Genomic DNA, 27,609 nt, shown 5'->3' with positions numbered 1-27,609 from the left:
TAAAGTAGTGATCGTATGTTGTATGTTACAACATGTTTTTGTTAAGAAATTGGAAGGAATTTTGTTAAATATTTCTTAAAGCATTGCAACTGCCGAAAGCTGTTGAAGGCGAATCCTTTGCTAAGCGGCGGTTAGGTAGTGAACAAACTCAGGTAGTTGGGTTGCTGATCTGATATTAAGTAATATTCATCAAGACCAGAGAAGTGATATTATTTATGGAGGACTAGACTCAACTAGAGAACTTATTTTAAGTGCTTAACATTCGCTTTCGCTGTATTGAAATCAGACTGAGATCAACACGTATATTCTTTGCTAAGATAATTAATAACATCTAGTGGAGATATCCTGAGATCGTTAGAAAACTGTCCATCTTTATTTGTGTAGAAAAAGCATTCGTAAGTAGTCGCCATAACCAAAAGCAGTTGTGTAATATCATCATTTACCAAATGCTATGTCATGGCCGAGATATATCTATTACGGAAAGTAATAAAAACACCTAAACTTTTATTGGCATTCCAATGTTTATACAATTCTTTCGAGTTTTATATCGGTCTACGGTCACGGGCGAACTATGATTCCTAACTATATTTAGGATTTGACGTCATACTGAACAGTGTACATGTTGTTTTGTTCCGCTCAGTTTGTCATTAGGCATCCCATTTGTACATAAACATGGCATTGTAAGGTGCATTTGAAACGGATTCGTGATGTAATGCCTAGGAATATTGGAAACTTGAATTTTGTCATTTTGTCGACTATGTAATATTGAGGCTACGTTTGTGTCGGCAGTCTGGTGTATACGTATTATTTGCGAACGCAATAAAGCTAGATGAATTGTCTATTGAGTATTGAAGCGGGTACCGTCTGCTCTATAAACTATTCAATCGTTGCAACAGTGTGGCACAAGGACGCAGGCGCCGTAATCGTAAATTATTTAGTGTATTGTTTATTACGTGATAATGATTTGTGTGGCGGGTGCTCGTTGTGGCTGTTTGTAGATGCTACTTTGCCCTCTGGCAGTTGTCAGGCTGGAAGTCATGGTCCTTTTTACATGGTACCACTTTGTATAGCTAGCCTCGAATGGTCTGACTAGACATAAGTGCCTATAGAAGTTAATAGACACCATCCTTTATCAATATTTCTATATGCCAATGTGTCGAGTATGAGTAGGTATCTTGGCAGAGAATTTCTTGTTGAACGACCACTGTTTTTGCCGCGATGTGGGAAGGTTTTATAGAGCTTCCGCGCTTGGGGGTCTAAATAGGGTAACCGAGCTCTATGAGTGAGTGAGGAGGCATACATATATGTAGTTCGTTTACAAAGCCTTAACTGCTTATATAGCTAAAACCTAACTGCCAAAGGGTTGCACGATGAACGGAACCGATTTAATTTAGCATTCTCAGTGAATTTAAAGATGTTACAAATTACCACATTAAGAGCAGTTTAGCGTAGGTGTAACTTAGCCACAAATTTTATTAATAAAAACATTTTAGAACATGTTGTTTTCTTTGAAATAATTTCGCCAAATTGGATATTTATAGTCTTGTTTCGATGTTTTCGCATCGTTTTATGTTACCGGCACCTACATGGCGCCTAAAATCCGCCATTTGGAATTGGTTCTCTTATCTGAAATTGTCTCAAATATAGGAATACCGTTTCAAACCTGAATTATCTGCATCTAATTCACATTAAAAGCTTTTAGCTTGAGTTGAGATTGTCATAAAATTTTTACATAAAAATTAGCGTTGTTTATGCAGTGAAAGCAAGATTTTTTTTGAAAATATTTCGAGTTATGTCTCTTCACAATAGAGTTGTTAGAAGCCACTTATCGATATTAGAGGTGATAAACATATTGAATAGATGTTCTTTTTGATTTCATTATCTCCAGGGTTGCTACGCGAATGTTAGGTATCTCTGATATTGCAGATATCAATTGGTTGCTGCGTGAATAATTAGTTGTATGGAACAGAATCAGGCGTTAGTTTGTTTATCCAATTTATACTGGTTTTTTTCCAGTATTTTTATAATAAGTTTTATTTAGATTTTAATATATTTCAAGTAGTTACTTTCCTGCCTCGTTGGTCGAATGATGTCAAATGCGATTGCAGGGCAAGGGGTTTGGGTTCGGTTCCTGGGTCGGGCAAAGAATTACTGGACTTTTATCGGTTTTTCGAAAATTTATCAGTTTCGAAGTCTGTTTAGGGAACAGAGAGTAAAGAATTGTCCATTATTTGGCAATAGGCTCACCCCCTATTACATGGGACTTACAACACAAATGGTGAAAAGTTGGTGTACAGTGGCATTACGTGCCGTAATTTGCACCTCTGCCTGCCCTTTCAGGGATAAAAGGCGTGACGATACATACATAGTTAGTTTCCTTCAATTAATTATGTCGCAAATGTTTTTCCAAGTCTGGGTGTGATCTATATGTATATATATTCAAATTCATACACTACGAAATTTTTCTCAAATAGTCTTGAGTTTATCTATTTATCAACAATAATTAAGTAAATTGCAGTTAATCGGTTTCAGTAACATTTTATTACGTAATAAACTAACGTAATGGTGAAATTGTTGATTGAGATTTATTGTATTGCTCTGAATTTATTGATCCATTCTGTATTAGTTAATTGGTAATTAGCTCTTATTGTCTATTACAAATAGGTCATTTTGCAATGCAGTCGTGACTAGATGCCATGCTTGTGTCATAAAAGGGTTAGGAGTGTATTAGATATAAATAAGTTTGTTACTAGTGAACTATGCCGTGGCTCCGTGACGCTACAGAAAAATCGTTTGAAGCTTAAGAAAAGTAGTCAAAGTCAAAGCATTTATTTCAATTAATCCTAAATTAGGCACTTTTGAAACGTCAAATAGAAAGGTCCGTCAGTGAAGCTAGGTGCTTGTAGTATTTAGTACCGTAAAACATGGCAACTTTACCATATTTTAGAACAAAACACGAAATAAATTGAAACCAAAACTATATATTTAGAATTGTAGTCTATCTGGCTCACTTTACCGTAATCGTCATTATATACAAACGCTTACTTTAGCCGTAGTAAAGAAAAAACAACATGGGTAAAGATACCAACAACTTTACCTACGCGCCGTATTCATCGTGTATTGCATATTAAAGAGTTGTTGATTGGACCTCTTCGTATTATATTGGAAATCTATAAAGATAACGGCTCTGAATTTATTGATCTATTCTGTTTTAGTTAATTGGTAATTAGCTCTTATTGTCTATTACAAGCCATTTTGGCTGTAAAACAAAAGGTATAGGTCATTTTGCAATGCAGTCGTGACTAGATGCCATGCCTGTGTCATAAAAGGGTTAGAAGTGTATTAGATATAAATAAGTTGTTACTAGTGACGCCGTGACGCTACAGAAAAATCGTTAGAAGCTTAAGAAAAGTATTATTGGGCTTTTCGAATTCCTATCACGCAAGTCCTCCAGTTCTATAATTGAATTATGTATTGTAGGTTATTGGACTCATCCCTTTTTATAGGAGATTAATAGTATATTTATGAAGGGTCATACCCTTCATAGCAGGGTAAAATTAAATGTCTTTCCGATAAATTGTACCTCTATCTAAATAATCAATCACTAATTTATTCAGTAAATGCTGATTTTAACTTAATATTTATCTTACTTAGTATTTTTTAATAGCCTAACCTACCACCTAGTAAGCTTAACGTCCGCTCAAGTGACGTAGCCATCGGCGCCGGCGCATGTCGGTACAGCGCATGCGTGAGATCACTGATTACCGACATTCACCATCCAACGCCTCAGGCATAGCGACAGTTTCCTTTTCCTACACAATTTAAACTTAAACCCAGTAAATACTTAATAAGAAAATTATGCTTAACATTAACTTATTATGCAAATAATCACTTAATTGCTAGCGTATTTAATAGCAGCGAAAGGAATAGGTTATTTTTAATTGGTTGCGGGTTTCTCTAGATACTAATAGAATTAAAAAGTTAGGGCTATATTTAAAACTTCAGAATATAATTTAATCCGCACTTAGAGTTTGTGTCATCTTTAAATTAACGATGCAGATGTGCCAATCAATTATTATACTTTGACAAAATTATGCTACTTAGTTTTGAATTTGATGTAAGACCACTTTTGTACATTGGTACTGAAAAACATTAAGCTTTAAGTGCCACTAAATAAGTAGACTATACTCCTTAGTATTGAAAATTAACATCACCTTTAAAAGTGACTGCCTAAAGAATGTGCCAATTATTTTCTCACCTTTTCGTTTTTTCCTCAATTTCGTCACAAAATACTTTTTATTACACCAAAATCTCCGAAAAACACAAAGACACGTACCCAAAAATTGAATTAAATTGCTATTTATAATCTCGTCACCGGCCATAATAGTCGAGTAAAGTAATATTCAACAACAATAGCTACCGGAAGGCGCGAGACAGAGCTTCTTAAAATTAATACGGTTCGCGATAATGCCTCTATTTATAGTAGTGCAGATAAAAGCAAACACCGTAATACATTGTTCCTTTTACTTTGAATATAACGAAGCATTGAGACACCTACACAATATGGAAGACTTAATATAGGTACTAGGTAGCTAGGAAACCTAGGCATGGTGCATACCATCCCCTTTTACGTAAAGCTGGGGCTAGACCGTGTGACGTGATTGGAATACTACTCTATAACTGGGTGCTGCTGTTCTCAAAGTGGTTTGGTTTGTATTGATTAATGTGGGATAGGTTGGAGTGGTGTGGTTGGCTACATTGTGTTGAGTTTTCTTTGTTAATAGATATTTGGTGCATTTATTTTGGCGTAGGTATAAAAGCGATATATTCATTTAGATTTAAAGCTTGTGTATAAACGATTGTGTAAGAAAATGAATGAATTTTTGTTTAGCGACAGCATTAGAGGAAGTTTAATAAGAATGTTAGCTATAATCTAACTATGTAGCTAGATGAGAAAGAGATCCATCATCATCATCATCAACAACCGGAAGACGTCCACTGATGAACAAAGGCGTCCTCCTTAGTCTTCCACGTATGGGGCCGTTCAAGTATTACGTAAGCACTATTAGTTTTGCTTATTTTGGATGACATGGGGGGTAGGGGAGTCTAAGAAAATATTTTTTAATAAAAGATTGTTTGTTTAGAGACTGCAACAGAAGAAATTAAATAAATATGTTAGCTATATTCTAACTACGTAGCTAGATGAGAAAGAGATCCAATTCCTATAAAAGGGACGACAAAGCATAATAAATCCTCTAGAGTTGCCGGTATCCATTAGTTGCACTGATCACTTACAATCAGGTGATGTATTTACTCGTTTGTCTTATGTACTATAGAAATATGTATAGTAGTGAAGTTTGAGCACTACTGGCCTAGACGAACGGTCACGAGCTAATTAATCCCATGAGGCATTACTTTGACACTTTGCAAATGGTGCAGCTGAACATTTGTATATCCACGATAATTAGTAGTTGCTATACGTCAATCATTCTCGCATTTAGCCCGCAGAAAATGTTCTTAAATGGTCCATATTTCTATCTGTACTATTTATGCTAATACTACATATTTATTGAATGAGTGTTTGTTTGTGTGATGGCAAGGTTTTGGGACCTTTTATTTAGTTTTACTTACCTTGATATCGGTCTATGTTATTTCCCCCATTTAAAAAAAATAGGTATGATACTGATAGCCATGATTTCTTGGTGTTGAGACTTTTTAAATGTAAAATTATATCCTTTCCATAAAAAAATACGTCTTATAATTGTTAGTACAGTTCCTTTAACCGACAACTGTAGATGGCGCTGTTGTAGTTTTTAAGTAGCTACACATTTCTGTCTCTAGTCACTCCTCCTTTGCCCTGCGGGTGAAGTCGTGGCTAAAAGTAAGTTTACGCATAATTGCAGAACAGACTAAACTACTGACAGTAATTCCTAGATTCATAGAAACGTAGTATTTAAGTAATCCAAATGGATACTAGTAATCTGTTATTTATTTATACTAATATCAATATTATGAGCTGTTTATGATAGTGTACGAAGTATATTTTCTTAGTTATGTTATTTTGCCGTCAATTTTCGCTTTAAATGTTAATTTAATTGAAGTGTTTCTGGAAGTTTGTTGAATCTCGATTTCCTTGTAATTAGAGATTATTTTCTGTATGTTTGTATTATTATAGTGTGTGTGTTTACTTTGATCTTGGATAATGAGTTCATGGTTTATGGTAGCTTAAAGACAAATTTTGCTTCCTTGATCAAATGGTCGTAAATATGGAGTAAAAGGTTTTGGGTTCATCCGTTTTTGGCAAGGTATTAGGTATTTGTGATAATTCATTTTAGTAAAAAGTACGGAGTTTAGAATTTATTGTGAATTGTGTAGAAACTCAGAACTGGTAAAAGTGCAAAAACAGTGAAAACTGGTGGTGGTATGGTGTGTTGTTTCATTTTACAATGAAGATATACTTAATATGATATAATGTAGATTTACCTTGGTACCAGTTATTTCAAGAGGAAAATGAGACTTGTTTTTCCATTTTTGTCAACAAGCTGCACTGCTATTGTTAATTTTTTGGTAGTTATCATGACTAAGACGTTCAAATAAGATTTTTGCCATTTATGACACCATAAGGCTTATTGTCATAGATGACCTAGTTCCTAACTTAGATACACTATTGTGTTTCTATCTGAAACCTAACATCTGGTACTAATACACCATATGCACTCATCTGGTGTATTAGTTCCTTTTTACAAATCCTCTTTTCATAAATTTATTGCATTGTCACATCCAGAAATAGAACCGAACCTAAGATCGCATGTTCAGCAGTAGTACTGACTACTCAGCAACACACATGCTCAATATTGGCTTTCAGAAGGTCACGGTCGGTTTGTTAATGTATTTAAAATAGTATCTTAATAAAAAAATTGATCTTACTCGCGGGTATAAGAGCCGACCGGGGAACTACGTAAAAACAGAGACCGACCAGTATTTATTTTGCTCGACCCTTAGTATAAGTTTGGCTCGGCCCTAATAAAGCAACCAATCAGAGCGCTGAAGGGGCTCTCGTTTTTATTACTTTCAACGTAAAGCAAACTTGTACTAAGGGTATGTATAGTAGAGCATTCTGACAAACATTGAAACCTTTCATACTCTAAACCCAGATGGGTTCGTAGATGCCGTGGAGATTCTGGAGTTTATTTTTTAACGTGTTCCCACCGTAGGATTTGCTCCTGTGGTCGTGGGTACGGTTACAAACATACAATTTCACATTCACATGACAACCACATCCGAAAGAACGATTTGTGGATCACACAAAGAGTTGCTCCGTGCGGGACCCGCTACACGTTGTACAGCAGCCTATTGCCCAGCCACCGTGTTAACAGTGCTGTTTGACAAACCTCTCCTATTTACCTACCTAGAGAAGGATAATAGTGCAGCACTGGACTGACAACAGTCCGTGACATTACAGTCATTACACATTATATCAACAGATGTGTGTGATATTACACTCCATTTGAGTACACGTATGTAAATCAACTGCCTCGTAGGTCGATTGGTCGCAAGTGCGACAGCCGGACAAGAGGTCTCGGGTTCGATTCCTAGGTCGGGCAAAGAATTACTGGTTTTTTTATTGGTTTTTCGAAATTTTCTCAGTAGTTTGGAATTGTGCCCAGTATATGGCAAATGGTGAAAAGTGAGTGTACATTGTATAGCGGCAATGCGTGCGATAATGTGCATCTCTGCCTACCCCTTCGGGGATAAAAGGCGTGACGTTGCATATAAATAAACGACTATCAAATATTGCGTGCCATACTTCTAGCTGAAAATCTATGTCAATGGCTGAATTAACCATTTTATAGTTCACTATAAATAGCAATATTAAATATTCCGTTAGGTATGTAAGTACAGTGGTTCCCTTACTACAATTGTTCTCGTATTTCTCATCATACAATGAATGATTCATTGATACAATTTTTCTTGCGACCTTTGTCATACTTTGTAATGAGTTTTTTGTATTCTCATTTCCTGCATACACTGGGCAAAGTGCAGTTTTTCATACGACGTTACTTGTAAAACGATGTGGTACTAGTAGATGTATTCAATATTAGCTACTCCTGCGCGCGGCTTTATCTGCTCTACTTGGCTCCTATTGATCGTAGCGTGTTTAATATCTTATAGCTTTCCCCGATAAATGGAATATCCAACAAAAAAAGGATTACTTAATTCGGACTAGTAGTTCCGGAATTAAGAGTGTTCAAACAAACAGACAAACTTAAAGCTATTATACTTAGTGTAAAAGATAATAAGGAAGAAACATTTGTTAATTAACAAATTACTTATCTGTAAATAATAAAAGAAAGAATATTCTAACCACTTCATCAACTTCACTTCAATAGTCAATAACTTAAATATAGTGTAGTTATTCTGCGACTAGTAGGTAATAGAGTGTCAAAAGCTATTCACAACATTAAGAAATATAGTAGGACATAATATTTTGAACAAATACAGCTATGTTTTATTATGATTCGTACATAAATAACATTTGATGAACTAAAGCATTAAACAATCATAGATGATCGTGTTCGTGAACTCCATTTTATGTGACAATAGACAAGGGTGTAAAATATCGTAAAATTATATATTAGCCGTTTGCGCATGGTCAAACCGCTTTTTAAAGCTTCTACTACAAATTTATACTCTAGTGCTTAGACGTTAAAGACTAGATTTTGACTTTAGACCGTTTTATATTCGTAAATAGATATTTATGTTCAATGTTCATGTTGGCGCCAAATTGATCTCTGGACAGTTATAAATATTATAGGTAATTCTTACGTGACACGGAATTATATTGAGGAGTATTGTGTTGTCAATATACTTGTTCGGTTATTATAAAAGGCAGTTTACGATAGGCTATGTCGCACGCAATTTTGTTTGAATATTATAATATTTTTGCAGAATAATAAGAATGTGACACTTATAACGCCTCTGGTGTTTCGAGTGTCCGTGGGCGGCGGCGATTGCTTACCATCAGATGATCCGTCTGCTCGTTTACCGGGTTATTATTCCATAAAAAAAATCGATTAGGATATCGACGTCTTTTGGGAAAATCTCTCCCCGTGTCGCGAAAAACAAAAGAAGTTAGGAACTACATTACTGGCAAAACAAAATGTTGCTTAATTTGTCAAAACCCGTCAGTTTAATTTGATGGCTGACTGTACTTGCAAAATAAAATTCAACCTTCGAGTAACAAGTTTCGTATTTTTTACGTATTTTTACCCGACAAAATATTTTAATATAATGTAATTAACCGACTTCAAAAAAGGGGTACTTAGTTTGACCTGTATGTATGTATATGTTTGTGCGAGATTATCTCACGTTTAGCTGAACCGATTTTGATGCGGTTTTCAGCATAGTATTTTTCAGACTTAGGATTTAAGACTATTACCCGACTTAAATAAGGAGGTGGTGTCCATTACAATAAACTTATTTTAATATAGAAGAAATAAAAAACATTACGTACGATAAATGAAATAAAAGATGAAAGTCTTTAATGAAATAGATAGACATTGACTGCACGGCTCCCGATGTGATCAATTGAATAAATCATTACATTGGACGCTCGCTTTACGAAATTGAATCTCTGAATCTATGACGTCCAATGCATTAGTGTTATGTCAGTGACACAATGAGAGATCGGAAATAAAAATGTTACCCGTTTCACTTTAATAGATTCCTTTGATGCAAGAATTTTAAATTTTAACGCGTGGGAGAGCCATGCTTCGGCACGAATGGGCCAGCTCGACCGGAGTGATACCACGGCTTTACAGAAAACCGACGAGAAACAACACGTGCGTTGTGTGAGTGCGGTTTCTGAAGGCCCAATTACCCCCCAATATTCCCAATCCCCGATTCCCCAAACCACCCTTAAATTCCTAACCCCTAAAATGCCGGCAACACACTTGTAACGCCCCTGGTGTTTCAGGTGTCCATGAGCAGCGGAGATTGCTTACCATCAGGTGATCCATCTGCTCATTTACCGGCTTATACCATAAAAAAACCTATCGTTAGAGTAGTGATCGAGTTAATAAATTAATATCTGTTAAGCAACTTTTTTTAACTATCTATTTGCTAATATGGCTAAATACATTTGGTTGTTAGCAGAAGAATACAGTTCAGATCATATTACGCCTTAAGGCATGCAAATAACAAAAACAGGTTGCAGTTTAAATTATCGCTTGATAAAAATATCACTTGTAAGTATAAGATATAGGTAACTTGATTATGAATTGAATGTACTAGACGACGCTGACCGCTATTGTTAGACACAAGTACTATTTACTTTGTCTAAACTTTTTCATGAAAACGAAACTGTGTTGCATATAAATATGTATGTATTTAGGTACTATATTATGTCATACAGGCTCCAACAAATTCTTAGTTTTGTCAGTTAAACGTTCTGCATCGCGTGCAGACAGTCCTGTCACTCTCGATCTAGCTGTACAACACCGCAGTAAATCAATAACTTTGTTTGTTAAAACTCTTGTTTTCAAAGTATATTTCTCAGGTGATTTACCGGTATTGTTATTTTCATAAATAGCATTGTTTACTGATAGTTTCTTAGTAGAATACATAACATAATCTTAGTAGTTATTGTTTGTATAGTTTGTGCGTGATTTGTCCCGTGAGACACATGTTCGGCGGGTGTGTGAGTGAGCGCGGTACGTGTTGGCTGTCGGGACGTCCACTGTCAGTTTGTCGGTTTTCCACGTATGAATGCGCGAGAGACGCATGCTTTACGCGCCAGTAGTGCACAGCGACGCGACTTGCGCGTGACTTACCCGCGTCGCATACGCATTCAGGCGGAAAAACTCGCGCATTTTCTATTTCGATAAATTTTAAAAATTATAATTTCACAAAATTAAATTAAAAACGAAGTGTTGTGTGCTTAGAATATTCAAATATTTGTGCTTATCTCTTCGGTAACGATGTTTACTGTGTTTAGAAATTAAGATGCATTTCCTAATGACATATTGGTTATTTCTAACATTATAAAAAGTAACTGTGAATTGAATACATTACGAAATATTTTACAGCTTTTTACTATTAAAATGTGAGTTGTTTACAAGCCGGCGCCAAGAAAGCTTTCACAAAATCATCCAGCCGTATTAGAGTTTGCTTTCAAGCGAATAATTTAATTTCCGTTAAAATCTCTTATCGTTGACAATTATATTCTCCGTTAAGTGATGTAGCCATCGGTCAACGACAATTCGATGTTAATTTGATGGCTGTCAAAGGTTTGTTGTCAAGTGTATTGCGTCTGGTTGAAAAGTACCGTAGAGTGAGGTCGGTTGCATTCGTGTTATCAGTGATAATCGCGCGACAGATGAATATTAAGCGTCAGTACAAATTAACGTTAAGTGTGCTAAACAACTCTTTATGATAAACGTTTTTCGGTGTAATGAAAACAGTTATCTGTGAGCACTCGTAGTGTAGTATCCTATATTTTTTTAAATAGTATCCTATGGAGTTTTTGCTCGTTCTTCTTCATGGGAATTTAACTTTGGAACAAGCAAAAAGTTTCACTAGAGGAAGCCCTCCTAGCATATTTATATTGCCTAGTATATTTGAAAAAATATAAAATTATATATTATTATACTTTATTATACGATAATAAATTGGTTTGAAATATCGTATGATGTCACGATTTACCATATTTTAAAGGGTAACGTGACATAACGACCTGCCATTACAGGTATTGTAACCTTATTTAAAAAATATATGTTTTTAATATTTTGTAGTTATCTAACTGACGAACTAATTACTTTTTTAATTTTCATACCCTGTCTATTAGCCTATTGATAGTTTTGTGCGTGTGTGTGTTGTAACACGAGACTGCACTAAATGCAACGTATCTATCCATTTGCTAGCTATTTACTCACGTCTTCCTGTTTTTCTCGAGTGAAGTTTTCTGTTTTATGCAGTGCTCTATTTCGATACGAAAATATTTGTCGAAAGTCTTACGATTTGGATGCGATTCAAAATTGTTTTAATCGTAGTCAATAACATGTTAATTGGGAGATTAAAGTGCTAATCATGTTTGCAAAGTTTAAAGTTAAATTTAGTCTCTATAATCAAAGAGTTTAGAATCTATAATGAAGAGACATAATATTCATGTCATTATCAGCCGGAATAAAGGCCTTATCAAAATCTCCTCGCTTGTTAGGCGGCCTAGGAATCGTAGTTAAGTCAACGATATATTTTAGAAAATACTGCTGCCTATTCCTCAGGGATTGGTCGCAATTTTAGGATGTACCTGGGTCCATTCAATATTCATTTAGTAAACATTATTTTTAACTATCCAAAATATAATTGCATTAATTTACGATAACTGTTTGAACTATGAACCTATTTACTCAAAATTCACCAACAGTAACGACATAAATACCTCTGATGATTCACGAATAATTTGCAAAATGATTATGAAGTCGTAAATCGAAAGGAATCCGTTCATCTCCGGCCTAGTATTAACAGTGGCACATTAATTAGAGTCGGCGACAGTGCGTTGATCTTGTCTGATCGACAATTTTGGCCGCGTCATTCGCAACACTGCTTGTGTTAATTTTTCATTAAGAAATTATTAAAAGACCGCTATAAAAGCTTCATCAACGAATTGGGGTTACTATAAGGTCGATTACCATCTGCCTTAGGGCTGGCAGGGGACCGAAACGCACATTCTCGCTAATTAGTCCCGTGTTCGTACCGTTCCCGAAGAGAAATCCTTTTCAACATTTATTGCCTTCTCAAATGCTCGTATAAAAGCGTTTAATGTCACTCTTCCTATGTAGTACAAGACTAAGTGTCTATTAGCGTAAATCTCGAGGAATGTTCTCGCGATTTCATTGAGTAATTAAGCGAAAATTAACATGTCATGTATTGTGTCAACCCTGAATTGGTGATGTACTGCCTCCTTTAGAGGACATCTTTATTTCGGACATGTTGCCATTCATCATCATTGTTATTCGCTGAATTTTTTAATGGTACCGCTATTAAAATGTCAATAGTACAATGGTTTATGGCCTATGTCAATTCTCTAGTGCTTCTGAAGAACTTGGTATGACCATTTGTCTTTTTGAACTAGTATTGGTAGGTAGCGAGAAAGCTTAAGATTGATGGGAAGTGGCCACCTGACGCTCACAAGTGTGTTGAAGATCATGTATAAAACAGTTTTATTGCTATCGTTTCGGGGAAGAAGAGCTTTGAACAAATGGTGCATTCGAAAAGTAGATTGACTGATTTTTTTTTGCAAATTTTGGAAGTAGTAAAAAATAGTAGACATTTTAAAATAAACGTTTTATTAGATTCCAAATTCCCCAGTTACAATTTCCATGTCGAATTATTTTGAGTTAAGAAAGCGAACAATGAATCTGTACGCGCATTGTGTTCGATTCAGAATAAACATTGTATGTATGTATAATGAACGTATTTTCAGTCATGACGGAAGCCATATATCTCCAATGACTATAATCCAGGTGATTGACCAACATTTAGAGGAAATCTAGATTATTTGATTCGTGAAATCTAGACTTAGATTAAAAGATCATCTGTGTTGTAGTTTATGGTTTTAAATCTGTCGTGTGCGCAACTAACTAGGAGCTTTATGGTTTAGTGACAGTAGACTTTGCTTCCTGACTTTATGTGCGTTAAAAGGTATACGCGAGCTTTTATAATGAGAGTTACAGGGTGTTGAGTTTATATTTTGTAGAGTGTGCGTGTTAGGTAATATTGAATTAGGTAAGTACCAAATTTTTTACCACTTAATATTAAAATAATGTTTAATAGTATTTTTGACAATTTCACATATCACGTAGGAATTAATGTTAAAATAACATACATATTAATGGTCACAAGAAATTGTTGGATGCAGAACTTCTTCAACTTATCGAACTGGAAGTCACTGGGGAGCTCTATATTCAACAGTGGCTGACATGATCATTAATTTTTTTCATTAATTTTATTTCACTATTGACCATAACACTTACATAAAACATCCATAGCATTAGCACTTCCACGAATCAGCGCCCTGTATAATGTCATTTAATAGCGGTTCTCGTCGAATGTGACGATGCATCCATTACTTGTTATGTTTAGTGTTTGGACACTCGCCAATGTTGACATCGCGTTAATCCCGATTGTTTACACCCTGTAAACGTAAATTACAATACATGTAAACATAATGATAATATATTTCGCTGTAAGTAAACTTCAACTATTTTCGCGCCGTCTCCTTGTAAGTGACAGCTGTCAAAGTATTTGCTCTTGTTGTACTGTTGAAAATAAAATACAATGTCACTGTTTACTCGTATATATGAATAAAGAAATTAGTTTATTCACGAGAAAGTGACACAATAATATAGTGTAAACCGTAAAATACTCGTATAAAGATGAGCAACAAACTGTGCGTCATACATCTTGCGGTTTTTTGGTTTTGAAAATACATTTAGCTGTTATAATAAATCCGATGTGCGATATCTATAAACCACTTCATGGCAACCATTATATGAGTAATTGAGTCATGAATAAATCACTATTTCTATAACAGCAGTAGCTGCTACAATATAATTGTCAATTAATTAAAGCTAATGGCATTCTCGCACTTAGCTTTTAATACAACCATTTAGATACCCTATAATAATCAATCACATGAGTTAGTTCTGTCTGTAATTACGTCAGAACAAAATGAAGAATGCACTCGACTGACCTTGAATTAAGATTTAATCGGTTTTTGCTGTACAACGAAGCCAATTTTATCCATGACCAACAGACAAACCAATGAGTTCATCGGTGCAGAAAAATATTATACTTTATTAATATGAATCATCCAAGCATTAAGATGACTCGACTATCCGAATTAAAGGACATAAAATTTCCAATTTAACAAACCACTATTTTTTCTAATCAAACTTATAAATAACAACACCCTTGTTACAGCAACGTAGGTATAATTTTTATTTTTTAAATCGTTTAACTTTTTATTGTGTGTGACATGTTTTAAGGCCATAAATCTAGTGGTACAGTGTCCCTATTTGACCCCGATTTGGTCGCGTGTCGCCACTAAATATTTCAATTATTGTTATAATGATATTTGTCCGGCTGACGTCGCCACCATAAAATTTTAGAACCTCAGATAGTCAAGATAAATGGGCATTCTGTTTGCCTTTCGACCACTTAAATCTGAATTGAACTAATCTGTGTTTATATAAAAAAGGTTTCATATAAAATCATTGTGGAATGACAAAGTCATTAAAACTATCTCCGTAAGGTCATTTGTCATAAATTTACGATCGGACGTCCATAAACCTTCTTCATAGGCACCGAAGTGCATTTTAATTCCAATAAATTAAATTATAATAACCGTTTATGTGTAATCAATTTTATCTTTGAGAACTAGAAAGTGTTTGATAAACCCTTCTACATTTTTATTTATTTTGTGTTCAATCTACTATCGTATGCTAAACTTGTGTTCTAAGAAAATGTATTATAAAAGATTTTAGAGAATGAAGATGCTAATTTTTCATTTATAATTTATGTTGCTTTACTGGCAGCAGTGGATGTATACGGGCGATGACGAATATTTTATAAAGACTGCAAAGATCACCTCACTGTCAAATCCTTTTATTTTAATCTTCCTCGTACCGAAAGACCAGTTGCAACAAAGTAAACAATTCAACAACAGATCTGATAGATGACACAGTTAGTCTACTAATCTTATTGTACTCTCATTTAGTATAAAATGCACGTTGTTCATGAAAGGCGCGAAAGCTTGGCGCCACGCCACCGACTTCTTTACGATCACTGATACAGGTTTAAGTAATAAGCACCGTGTTCGCTATGCATGAGAAACTTATATAAGTCGGCCACTTGCACCTATTATAGGACAGGATACAAGACTATCAAAAACACCTTTTTTCTGCATACTTTGTTTCCATTCCAAAGCCTTTTATGAATCTTTAAGATTTAATTTGAAGTAAATATGTCTAGGAATAAGTTTCTAGATTTTCTAGTTTCCGATGTTTCTAGTAATCGTATTTAGATTGTATCTGTTAATAATCTTCTCTTGTAAATACAATCTATGCGCGGGATCAAATTATCTGCCAATGTTCTTCGGACGGATAAATATAAATGCGAATAAAATTCATGAATGTAAATGTTCTTATGAATATAATGGCATTATCTTGAAATACAGGGAAATGCACGATCCGACTTATGTAAATTTTAAATACGAGGTTATGACGAATGCAAATGTGAAATAAGTAATGGCATGAATGCAGGACACTGCACTGTTGCGGGTTTTGCTCGACCGTCGTATAAAGATATCAACAGGGATTTGTCTAGTACTCGCTTTAATTCAATTCACGTAGTAAGATCAAAGGGGCCGTAACTCTTGGCAACGCACAACTAACAATAAAGTAATCGGTACCAGTAGCACCAATAATTACTTTATTTAAATACCCGGCGACTCTTGGCTCGTCTCCGCACGGCTCAACCTTCATGGATATTAATTTAATTTATGACACAAATTGTTATGTTCCATTTATTTTACGCATGTTTTGCTTCAAACGTTAACCTTTTATTTAAATTTGAACCTTTAGCCCTTGTGCCACGTTAGATAATCCATTCTTAATTAGCAATTATGAGTAGCTTTGAGCACTTTGTTTGAGAAGCTTTATTATCGAAATTATTGAGATAACAGATTTAATTCATTTGTGTGCACGTTTTACGGCTATTAGCATAAACATAACGGTGACATATATTTGTGATTTTACTACTCGTATAATGGCTAGATTTAATTATTCAATAATGTTATTGTTCATCTGGGTAACTAAAGTACGAATGTAGCCATAATGTCATTAGGAAATTTTGCATAAAATTAATAGTCTGCAGGGAAATAACGTAGTTTTGAATTTCAACATGTGTGATTGAAAATGATAGAGGTCCACCAAGTGTACTGGAAAGATCATCCGCGTGTGAATATCAGTGCTATCTAATAAGTTTTTATCTTAAACACATCGGAGACAAGACGTCGCAACATGCTATCTACTTCCGGCCTAGTTTTTGTCCTCATTGCCTTCGTAAGTATACCGTTTACCTATTTCTTTTTTGTCTATATAATTAATGAGATTAGTATTTGGTTGATTATCACGTGTAAATTTTGTTTGTGTTGATTTTTTCGGCCCTTTTTCTTAAGGTGAGTATTATATACAGTTGTGAAATAATTGGATTACGGAAAATGTAAATGTAATTTATAACTGTACTACATTTCTATTGTTTCGCTGCTTTTCAGTAAATTTAACATATTTTTAGGCGAAATATTGAATAAGTTACTATTGTATATAAGTAACGATCTCGAGAAAAACGAACTAGATTTTCATTCACCACTAAATTCTGTATAGCTCTTATAGTACACATAGACTGCCTCATTAGCTGAGTGGTCGTAAGTGCAACTTTCGATTCCCGGGTCGGACAAAGTATTGTTTGGCTATTTACGGTTTTGAAAATTTCTCGGTAGTACTACGGAGTCTGGAAATGTGTGCCCGGTATATGCCTCCCCCCTATTACATGGAACATACAGTGTAAATTGTGAATAGAGCACTTCTGTCCTTCGGGGATAAAGACGTGACGATATATAATAATATAATGGTAATAAATACACATTAAATATGTCCACAACTACCCACAGTTTCAGGTGAAACCAGCGATATGTTATATTAGATTAGCCACCTGATACGAACCACCCAACTAGAGTAATACATCATGTCGCAACACTGTAATTAACGCAAACAAACAAACTAATATGACAGCGGTCTAGCCGTTACTGCGATGTTTATTACATTTCAGAATAAACTATATAAATGATACAATTCAATGAGCAAGTCGAGGAGTCAAGATATAATCAGTGCAGTCCAAGAAAGGAGGTTGTTGTATTAATTGATTTATAAGAACACATTATAGCCAATTAAAGTTTTCTAAGCAATTACATGGACAGTTTATGGACTCGCAGCGTTTATTATGTAAGCTCTGTGATCTTATTTGACTTGTCGTATTTTGTGACACTGAGCATTTGTTTCTTGAGTAAAAGTCGAGATCTCTGCGCCCACGCTTCATTAGTCAAGCTACTGAATCCCCCGTTTACACCACATTCGTGTGTAATTAATCCGAGTGTACTGTCGATAATTGCTTTTTTTATAACTTTTTAAACAAACAGGCGTAGGTGTGTAATGTTTGGTCAATTGTTGGCGCAGTTGAGCAAGTTCAGTAACCATTGGAACGCATAAAACAGAGTTCAAAGCCACCCGTTACCGCTCATTGACAGGTGCTTCGTTAACTCACGCTTAATCCTAATTAATAGACTATTAGTGTACGTTTTCAATTACAACGAATGATTTATAATAACCATACAATAAGTATTCGCTGATAAATGTCCATAGCGATTGTGGTCACATAAATAAACAGGATTAATGGCTAGAAAAATCTATTTTATCAATGTTTTTTAAGAAATTAAATTAACTTGGAAATGTCAAAATATTGTGGTATGTGTCCGATTTTAATTACGATATATTTTGTGAGATAACATTTTTATAGTCCCATTAAGTCGGATTAGTAGCATTTATTATTTACTCGTTTACGGTTGTTCGCACGTTTATGAGCGAAATTGTGAGTTTTTGTCTGTAGTCAGTGTTTAAGCGTCCATTTTAGTTTTGTATAAAGACATTAACGCCAAATAAAATGCTAAATGGCCGTTTTATTGCGAACTTGAAGTCCGATATTACGGAAAATAGCATTTTGTTTCCAATGTATCTGAGACAAAGACTAAAGAGATAATAAATGTCATTAAGAGTGGACCTTTCGTGTACAATCACCATAAATTGGTTGAATGTTCAATTAGCATGCATTTGTTCATGTTTGGGTGTAAGCCAACATATAAGAAGTACGTAGGCGTTACAGACACGCCTAATTGTATTGTTACTCATCCATTTTATTTAGAATTTAGTAACTGAGTTTGCTTTTTGATTTATTTGTTGTATATCCGCTTGTTGTTGGCTGTGAATGACTAATTAGATGCTACATTTGTTTTGAGTGTTTTTAACGATTTCGTAGCTAAGAAGTTACTATTATTGGAGTTTGAATTTTGGGTCTGGTCTAGGTACTATAACTTTGTATTTTGAAGGAGTAGACAGTTTTTTTGTTCGATATATTATTACTGGCCGCTGGCAGAAGCTAGCGGCTTCGCCCGCGTTCCCGTGGGATTAGAATGTATCCTATCACCCAGGTTAGCTACCCTGTCTGTATACCAAATTTCATCAAAATCTGTTTAGTAGTTTCACTGCGATTGACGGACACACATCCAAATAAACATAATTTTCTATTTATAATATTGGTATAAAGTAGGATATATGTGAATGAATACATCTACTTAATACTCATATTATAATCTCTAGTCGAAATTAGCATAGATAGTGAAAAGTCTGCAGATCGAAGGACCATAATTACATTTGCAGTGTGCAAAGTAAATGTACACGATGCTTTATAAGATAAAATGTTAATAAAGACAGTTTGACCATAAGTGGTTCGAAACATTTTGTAGTATTATTATGGTATGAGTACTAAAGTTGATACTTTGTGTGAATTTGCTGTTCCATATGTAGATAAAGGTTTCCGAAGTGAGGAGTTTATTGCTGTTGTGGAGATAGTATGACTCATAGTCTGTATTTTTAAGCGTAGGCCAGTAATTTAATAAGGTTGTTTCTGTAAATTCACGTTTTAGATTAATAAAACTTATGTACTCTTTTAGTTCAGTAACTTTATTTTACTGCCTCGTTGGCAGAGTGGTCGCAAGTGCGACTGCCGGGCAAGGGGTCTCGGGTTCGATTCCCGGGTCGGACGAAGTATTACTGGGCTTTTTTCGGTTTTTCAAAAATTTCTCAGTGGTAGCACGGAGTCTGGAAATGTGCCCGGTATATGGCAATAGGCTCACCACCTATTACATGGGACTTACAACATAAATTGTGAAAAAGTGGGTGTACACAGTGGCATTACGTGCCATAATGTGCACCTCTGCCTACCCCTTCGGGGATTCAAGGCGTGACGATATGTATGTATGTATGTAACTTTATTTTACATTATAAGCTTTAGAGAACTTTTGAATATAACTTATCGATATAACTACCGTATATTATGTCTGATCGATAAAAAAAATAATAAACCAACCGACATAGTTTTAATTTCAAAACACACTATCAAAAAACACCATCAAAAATCGAAACAACTAATCAGTACAAATATTTCACAACAACGTTTCAATGATTGACCAATAGAAACGTGTTTACATAGATAAGATAGCTCCTATTGGTTGCATATTTCCAACCGTTTTAAAACTTTCCAATAGGCTTGTTAGAATTCCCAATCAACATCGTATATCGTGTTTTGTTAGTACAATGTAATTTATGAGAAGAAATTGAGTGTGGTGGACAATTGGACGTCGAACAATGCGTCGTTGACTGATCCATTATGGACATGAAGCATTGTATTTCAATCGTCTCCACTGGTTATCGTGAACTGAAAGTACACAGAGCTTCACATCAAACTATACAAAACCAGTATAAACTGGTCGTTGAATGTGTGGAAAGAGTATACAAACCAAGACCATGATAAACTGGTTATGTATAGCTTCATGTGTAGTATGTTTAAGTCAATTACTGTGTTTCATTCTTGTAGCGTTTATCTTCGATGTGTGGTTTATGATGTGTCGTATTAGAGAATTTCTTCTGTATTGCATAGGTAAATTGATTTTGAAGTAGCTTTATTGAATTTCTACACTACTACTACATAGTTGTTTAACTGTTTGATGGCAATGAAGAGTTTCGTGCTTTCTTCTTCAGAACTTGGAATGAGATTTTAAGAAAACAGATTTCAAACAATTAGAACATTTTATTAATATTGAGAACCGATTACCTTTTTTTTTTGAGGCGTAAACATCATCCATTCACTTCTCCCGCCTTGGGGGCAAGGCGAGTGGAAGTGACAAACTCTTACTGACTAAAAACCACCGTTTCTACTCCTGCTTTTCGAGCCGGAGCCTCGGTACCCGCTAGGCAGTCCGCAGAAGCGATTAGCTCTAGCTAGCTGTTTCTGAAAGGCTCAGATTATAAATTCAACTAACTAATGATGTAGGTAAGAAGGTTGAATTTTAAATAACAAAAATCTTACTACTAATAAATAGTAAATGTCAGTACATTTTACATACAGAGATGTCATGTATCGCCCTAGATACATAAAAGGTTCTGACCAAACTGATATACAAAGGGTAAACGTAATCTTAACTCGCTGTTCTGAATACTTAATCCAGTTGTATGATAGACAGCAATGTCATCGCTGATATTTATTTGATTACCAAACTTACATTGGTCGTGCATAATAATACCTGTTGCTTAATACTTCAAAGAGTATACTGGACTTAGCTCTGTTGGTTCTGAAATTAAAAAGGGGGTGATACCGTTTATTATTAGCTTGTAAATGCTTCTAATGTCTGTACACTTAGTACGAGTTTATTTTGCGTTTAAAGTAACCGAACCGAGAGCTCGGATTGGTTGATTTATTCGAGCTGGCCAATCAGAGCGCCGAACGCGCTCTCGTTTCGATTACTTTAAACGTAAAGCAAACTCGTACTTAGGATACTGGTAATGTTATCTTCTCACACAGAGAAGGAATGAGCATTCTTCACAATTTTAGCTTAGTAATATTTTAAACTTATTTTAACTATAGGTTTTCTCACCATTTATTATCCATGTTTATCCTGTACGTTCGGTATCCACGCTTTCCATGTTCTTTCCTATATTTCAAGCTAATTTTTACTCTTGTCCTCAGGCGGTGGGTCGTGAAGGCGTCCTATCTTCAGCTTCATCTCGTGAATTACGATGTGGTCGGCGACTGGTGTCAGGCCTCTTTTCCCGACCACGTCTGCCTCTTGGATATTCTTATGTGACCACTGTTCCTCGTGGGGCCTGCAGGCTTAATGTCTCGGAGATCATGCCCAGCGAGAACTATATAGGTAAGCATCAATAAAGTAAATATATGTAAGTGTAGCAATATTATTTAAAGAAGAAACAAAAGACGGCGATGAGGATAATGTTCATATTAATGAATGAGTTCGACATTTAAGTAGCCATGCCCAAGATTACCTTAGACCGTATCAGCTCCACGGAACAGGTGTGACTGTTAACGATAATGATCACACTAAACTTATATAGAGAGAACATTGTCAGTTTTAAATCGTTCGGAACAAAACATTAATCAAAGTTGTTGAAAAAAATATACGACTGATGAATGGAACGAACCTATTCGCTAGACATTTTTATTTATCATTCCACAATACTTGGTGAATAGTCCTTTGATAAAGGCTAATGGGCCGCGAACGTAAGGTTTGGTCACTTATCAATCAGCATTATTGATGAAGTGGATAGTAAATCATTGGAGATGGTCTAGTTTAGGTAACAACGCCCACTTTATTACTAATACTAAAATGACTTCATCCGGGTTTATACGCAAAACGAAATCAATTTCTGACTTCACTGACAGGTCGTTTACAACATGTCTGTTCTAACAATTAGTGTATTGAGCGTTTGATATTTAACACGAGTGGGAAGATACGTATTGGGATTATAAATTTAATGTCGATCAAATCAAAGGGTATGCTGCAAACACTTAGTATCCAATGGATCTTTGACAACTTTTGTCCACTTACAGCTTTGAAGATATCCAACGGGTCGTATATAATGAATGGCGAGTTCGCGGTGTCGGCGGCGGGCACGTACGAGGCGGCGGGCGCGCGCTTCGTGTACTCGCGCCAGGGCTCGCTCGACAGCGTCGTCGCACACGGACCCATACACCACCCCATCGACATCATGGTACATAGGAAATACATTATCAAAACCATTACAATTCAAATCACATAAAAAACAAATACATTATCCATCACTAACCAATCGCTATTTATTGATATCATAAATTGTTCGATAATCTGTTACGCCAAATTGAATAGATATTTATGTTACTTTTATTTTCAGATACTTTATACTCAACCGAATCCAAGTATAAAGTATGAGTATTTCACGGAATCACTTCCTGGTGAGATTGAGAGTGATAGCGTGACGAAGGCTGACTTCCCTGAAGTGTCATCTACGGCTGTGACGAAGCACTATAGAAGGCATCATAGTTACGACGTGTTCCCGAGGACAAGCGCTGAAGTGCCACGACACCCAGACCTGAGCTTTAGTAACGAAGATGAGGTCGATGAAGTGGTAGTTGGTAACATGAAGTTTATGTGGAAGATACTGTCCTACTCTCAATGCACCAGAACATGTGGAGGTGGAATACAAGTAAGTGACCTTCCAATTGAATTTCCTCATTTTTGGTTCGTATTGTACCCATATAAATACACTAGACACAGTAACTTTGGCCTACATGCTGCCAATCGGACAATGAGCCGTCTAGTCAGTCTGACCGATAAATACCTAATTGAAATCAATCTGTAGCAATGCTTTACGACTGGCGCAGTTTGATAGCAGACCATTTCGGGGCAATTGGTAATGAGCTGTTGCTTCTTCCACGAAGATTGATTTCCTTGAATTTGATATGAATCTATTAAAATGCATTTTAACTTTTTCGTCATTACTTTGGGCTTAAACAGACGTCAATCATCTGAAACGATTGCAGTTTTAAAATTGATAGTTGCATGAAGTATTTAAAATTATTTGAAGCATACGCTAAATCGAATCTATATTTTTATGTATTTCGGTCTGACTAAAAATTATTTGCAGCTGGGCAAGTTCCGATGCGTGGAAGCTAACGGCAGTAACCGCGAGGTGGCAGCACTGCACTGTGCTGGCGTGGCCCCTCCTGCCCGACGGCGAAGGTGTGCCAACATCCCCTGTCCTCCACGCTGGAGAGCTGCTGCCTGGAGTAACTGTCCCAAATGCGGACCTGCCACCAGAACCAGGATTGTGGGATGTGTGCAGGATCATGCCAGGGGTATTACTAAGGTAAATGTTTTGTTGAAAATCAATTCGATCGGTTTTATAAAGTAGAGAGAAAACTAGACTATACATTTATGATTGTATTTGTAGTTATGGACCATTTAATACATTAATTATTTTTTTGTCGACCATCGAAATTACCTAATGCTAAAAATATTAATGATAAATTTTTAGATAAGCGACCAAAAATGTCCGCTACTAAAACCAACGACATCAGAGAAGTGCGTAATCCCAGATTGTGACAAAGTGATTGGTGGCGAAGTGAGACAGATCTTGTCTAAACGTGTGACGAAGCAGAAGGATCACACGGACAACTTCAGAGAAGGTCCCGTATATACAGTGGCTGTTAATAGCACGGATTTTGATGTTGGACCCGAATACTCTTTTAGCCCTGCGGCTGGATGGCTCTACACTGACTGGTCAGAGGTTAGTACTTTTTAATCGTGTATGAAAAACAATGCTCTTATGAATTGTATTGTTATATTTTTGTCATACCTATCGTGATACAATACTAAATTAACGAAACATTCACGGTTTACTCACGTAAATACGTAGTCTTTGGCCTACATAGGAGCGCGATGTCACCGCGTCTGCGCACGCTGGTCATGATGAAGAGTCCCTCTGTGACTCGAAACTAGTAGAGCTTTTCTCTATTAACACTTTAAACGCTACGGGGTTCACCGGTGACCGACGTTAGCGGAGGATTTGCCTTCAACAGTTTTCAATTGGCAGTCAAAGACTTAATTTACGTGAGTAAGCCGTAATATGGTTGATTCATGTTGGCAAATTAATGATTCACTTTACGTAACTACTCATGGGCTCTAATTTTGTAAAATCCCGTCTTTGCAAGACTGTACTTACATACATCTTTTATTACAATCATCAAACTCAAATTCTGCAATAACGCAACTAAAAATAGAAACTCAAAATTGCATCAAAGTTAAGTGGTGCTCAAAATTTTCATTGAACAGAGGCCGTTTATTTCGGTTGTCCTTACAGGTGCTCAAAGTCATTACCTAAGTGCATTTTGATTTATTTGTTATTTCACGTCTACTTTTTGTTCTATAAGTGATATTCTGACTGAAAATGTAACGTGCGAACTTATTGCAACCATTGCAAGCATTGAGTAATTGATACGCAGAGGTGGTGTTTGATTCATAACACGGATAAAAGCATGTCAGTTTTGCTTACTTCAACCAATTCTGTTGATTTAACTTCTGTATCATTATATATTGAAATATTATTTGTTAACGTTATTTGGTAAATGGATTGGCAATTGCACCTTTCGATTCTGCTGTTCTTGTCTAAATTTTGCTACAGTCTAAATCTCATTGAATATCTAAACTAGACCAATTTATTAATGTTACATCTGAAAAATTGGATTAAAATTAGCATTGCGTAGTAAGTATATGGTTGTTGGAAATTGATTTCAATGGAAATCAATGGTGAATCACTAAACTACATCAATTTATTGACGTTTTATTTGAAATGTTCAGTTTTATTTATAACATTTTTTTTCACTTTTTTATACATATTTATTGTTACGCACTGATTTATTGTTAGTGGAAGGTCAAGTCAGATTTAGTTCCACCCATTCAACTGTTCAACTAATAGCAATGTTTATTTTATAAACATACAGAAATAGAGTTCAATGGAAATGTTTTGCAAAGAAAATGAATAATATTTGTGTCTCAGACACTCATTGAACGTGGGATACTTAATGTTAACACTAACCATTCATTGGAGCTAAAGACAGGATTGTTTACCGGTTTCTTTGACACCTTATTTATGATTTCATCTTTAGGAGTCAAATCTGAAACAGACATGTTTGTGTTCAGCATTTTCTGAAGGAATTTGAAGAATTGGATCCTCTTCTGGAGTTTCTCTCGAACACACACACGTTATAAAGCAGGAAGTCTCTTATTGTTATTTCATTTTACCTAGAAATATACACTTATTGATTCTTGATTTTGGAGCTGCAGACTACCTAGCGGGTTTACCTGGGCTCCAGCTCGAAAAGCAAGAGTAGGAACGGGGTGGTTTTTAGTTAGTAAGAGTCAGTATTCTGTAAGATTCTCGATCCCAGTAAGACACTTCCTCTCGCCTCACCCAGGGCGGGAGAAGTCATTGGATGATTTCCCCCCTTAAAAAAAATGATTCTTGATTCCACATATAAAACCTAATTCTAAAAGGAAGATTTTCATGGTAGACCTTTGTTACCAGTGTGTGGGCTGGTGCGTTGGCGGTGGGGTGCAGAGCAGAGGAGTCCGATGCGCTGATCCTTCAGGATGCTCTCCAAAGAAGACTCCAGAGTCCTCGCGCTCTTGCACTCCTAAGATTGAATGTGAACCACTTGATGGACAGTGGTTTACTGGTAAGTCGATATTGCTAATGGCCCAGTATATTTTTTAAGCGGTTTATTGACTTAGTAGGCGCCGTGATGCCCTTAGACATCCTCCACACCAATTGAGTTGCAAGTTTATTTGCCTGCTTTTTGGCAATTGTGGAATTTGGGAGATTGGGAATGAAATGCGATTAGATGGTTGGCGAATTGTTAAATACTATTATTATGGGCCAACGTTCAAATAAACGAAATAAAAACACATACTGTATATCTTAGGTATTTCCATTCTTAGGGACTTAAGATGTAGACTCTTTACTTTTGATGTTCTAAATATTGTAACGAAACTCATGTCATTGCTGTATATCTTGATGCCCATAAGAGTACCTTTATAAATATTGCAGAATGATGTCAAACTTGTAATGATTTATTTTAGAATTCACGAATTGATTTATTTTATGTTATGGATGAAATTCATAATTCTTCTTTACTGAGACTTTGGTTGAAGATATTTGTGCTCAATAAAATTTTATTAAGTTTATATTTAATTTTAACTTCATCTTTTAATGGTTACACTTTAGTCAAGTTAAGTATTTGTCTGCTATTTAATTGATAAATTTAGAGTTAATATGAAGGACTACACCGAATTAGATAAATAGTGGTTTGAAACAAATTGGAAAGGAAATTAATTGTGTATCCTTTTCTTCAGAAGTTAAATTTAGAAAAATATAGACTTAGAGACCATGTCGGACAACGCTGAGCGACACTAGTGGAGTGCCTTTAACATTTTCTTGTTGGCAGTGAAAGGCTTAAAGAATTTGAGAAGTTTCCTAAAAGGGAGGAATTAAAATGTATAATCCTAGATTTGGGAAAAAAGAGGTAAACTTACATAACTATATATATTTGTTGTAGGTGAATGGTCACCCTGTTCAGCTCCTTGTCGAGGCAAACAAGTTCGTGGAGTGCTATGCATCGGTGGTACTGGAAGACATTTGAAGGACACAGCATGTCGCCTGGCAAAACCCGCCCATGAACGGGAGTGTTCCACTGATTGTAGACCAACCTGGTTCTACGGTGATTGGGGACCGGTAAGCAGAATTTGATACCATTTAGTAACACCAATAATTTTATTGTAAGACATACTATTCGTGAGACATACTAAATTAATTATTATGTTATTGGCTT

The 27,609-nt window shown here is 35.6% G+C and overlaps 1 protein-coding gene across 2 annotated transcripts in view; it reads left to right on the top strand.

Moving 5' to 3' along the window:
• The window catches only part of LOC118266170 (thrombospondin type-1 domain-containing protein 4), a 72,480-nt gene that overhangs the window by 39,102 nt on the left and 5,769 nt on the right, over positions 1-27,609 (top strand). For both annotated transcript variants that reach the window (XM_050694624.1, XM_050694623.1), the window contains exons 8-14: positions 21,916-22,099; positions 22,795-22,955; positions 23,115-23,426; positions 23,868-24,089; positions 24,258-24,509; positions 26,307-26,457; positions 27,337-27,512. In XM_050694624.1, the coding sequence (XP_050550581.1) occupies positions 21,916-22,099; positions 22,795-22,955; positions 23,115-23,426; positions 23,868-24,089; positions 24,258-24,509; positions 26,307-26,457; positions 27,337-27,512 (1,458 nt within the window). The remainder of the gene's footprint in view (positions 1-21,915; positions 22,100-22,794; positions 22,956-23,114; positions 23,427-23,867; positions 24,090-24,257; positions 24,510-26,306; positions 26,458-27,336; positions 27,513-27,609) is intronic.

Source organism: Spodoptera frugiperda, chromosome 7 (genome assembly GCF_023101765.2).
Source record: "Spodoptera frugiperda isolate SF20-4 chromosome 7, AGI-APGP_CSIRO_Sfru_2.0, whole genome shotgun sequence".
In the NCBI taxonomy this organism is placed as follows: Eukaryota; Metazoa; Arthropoda; class Insecta; order Lepidoptera; family Noctuidae; genus Spodoptera; species Spodoptera frugiperda.
Note: the sequence above shows the minus strand (reverse complement) of the source record. Positions and strands in the feature narration are given on the sequence as shown.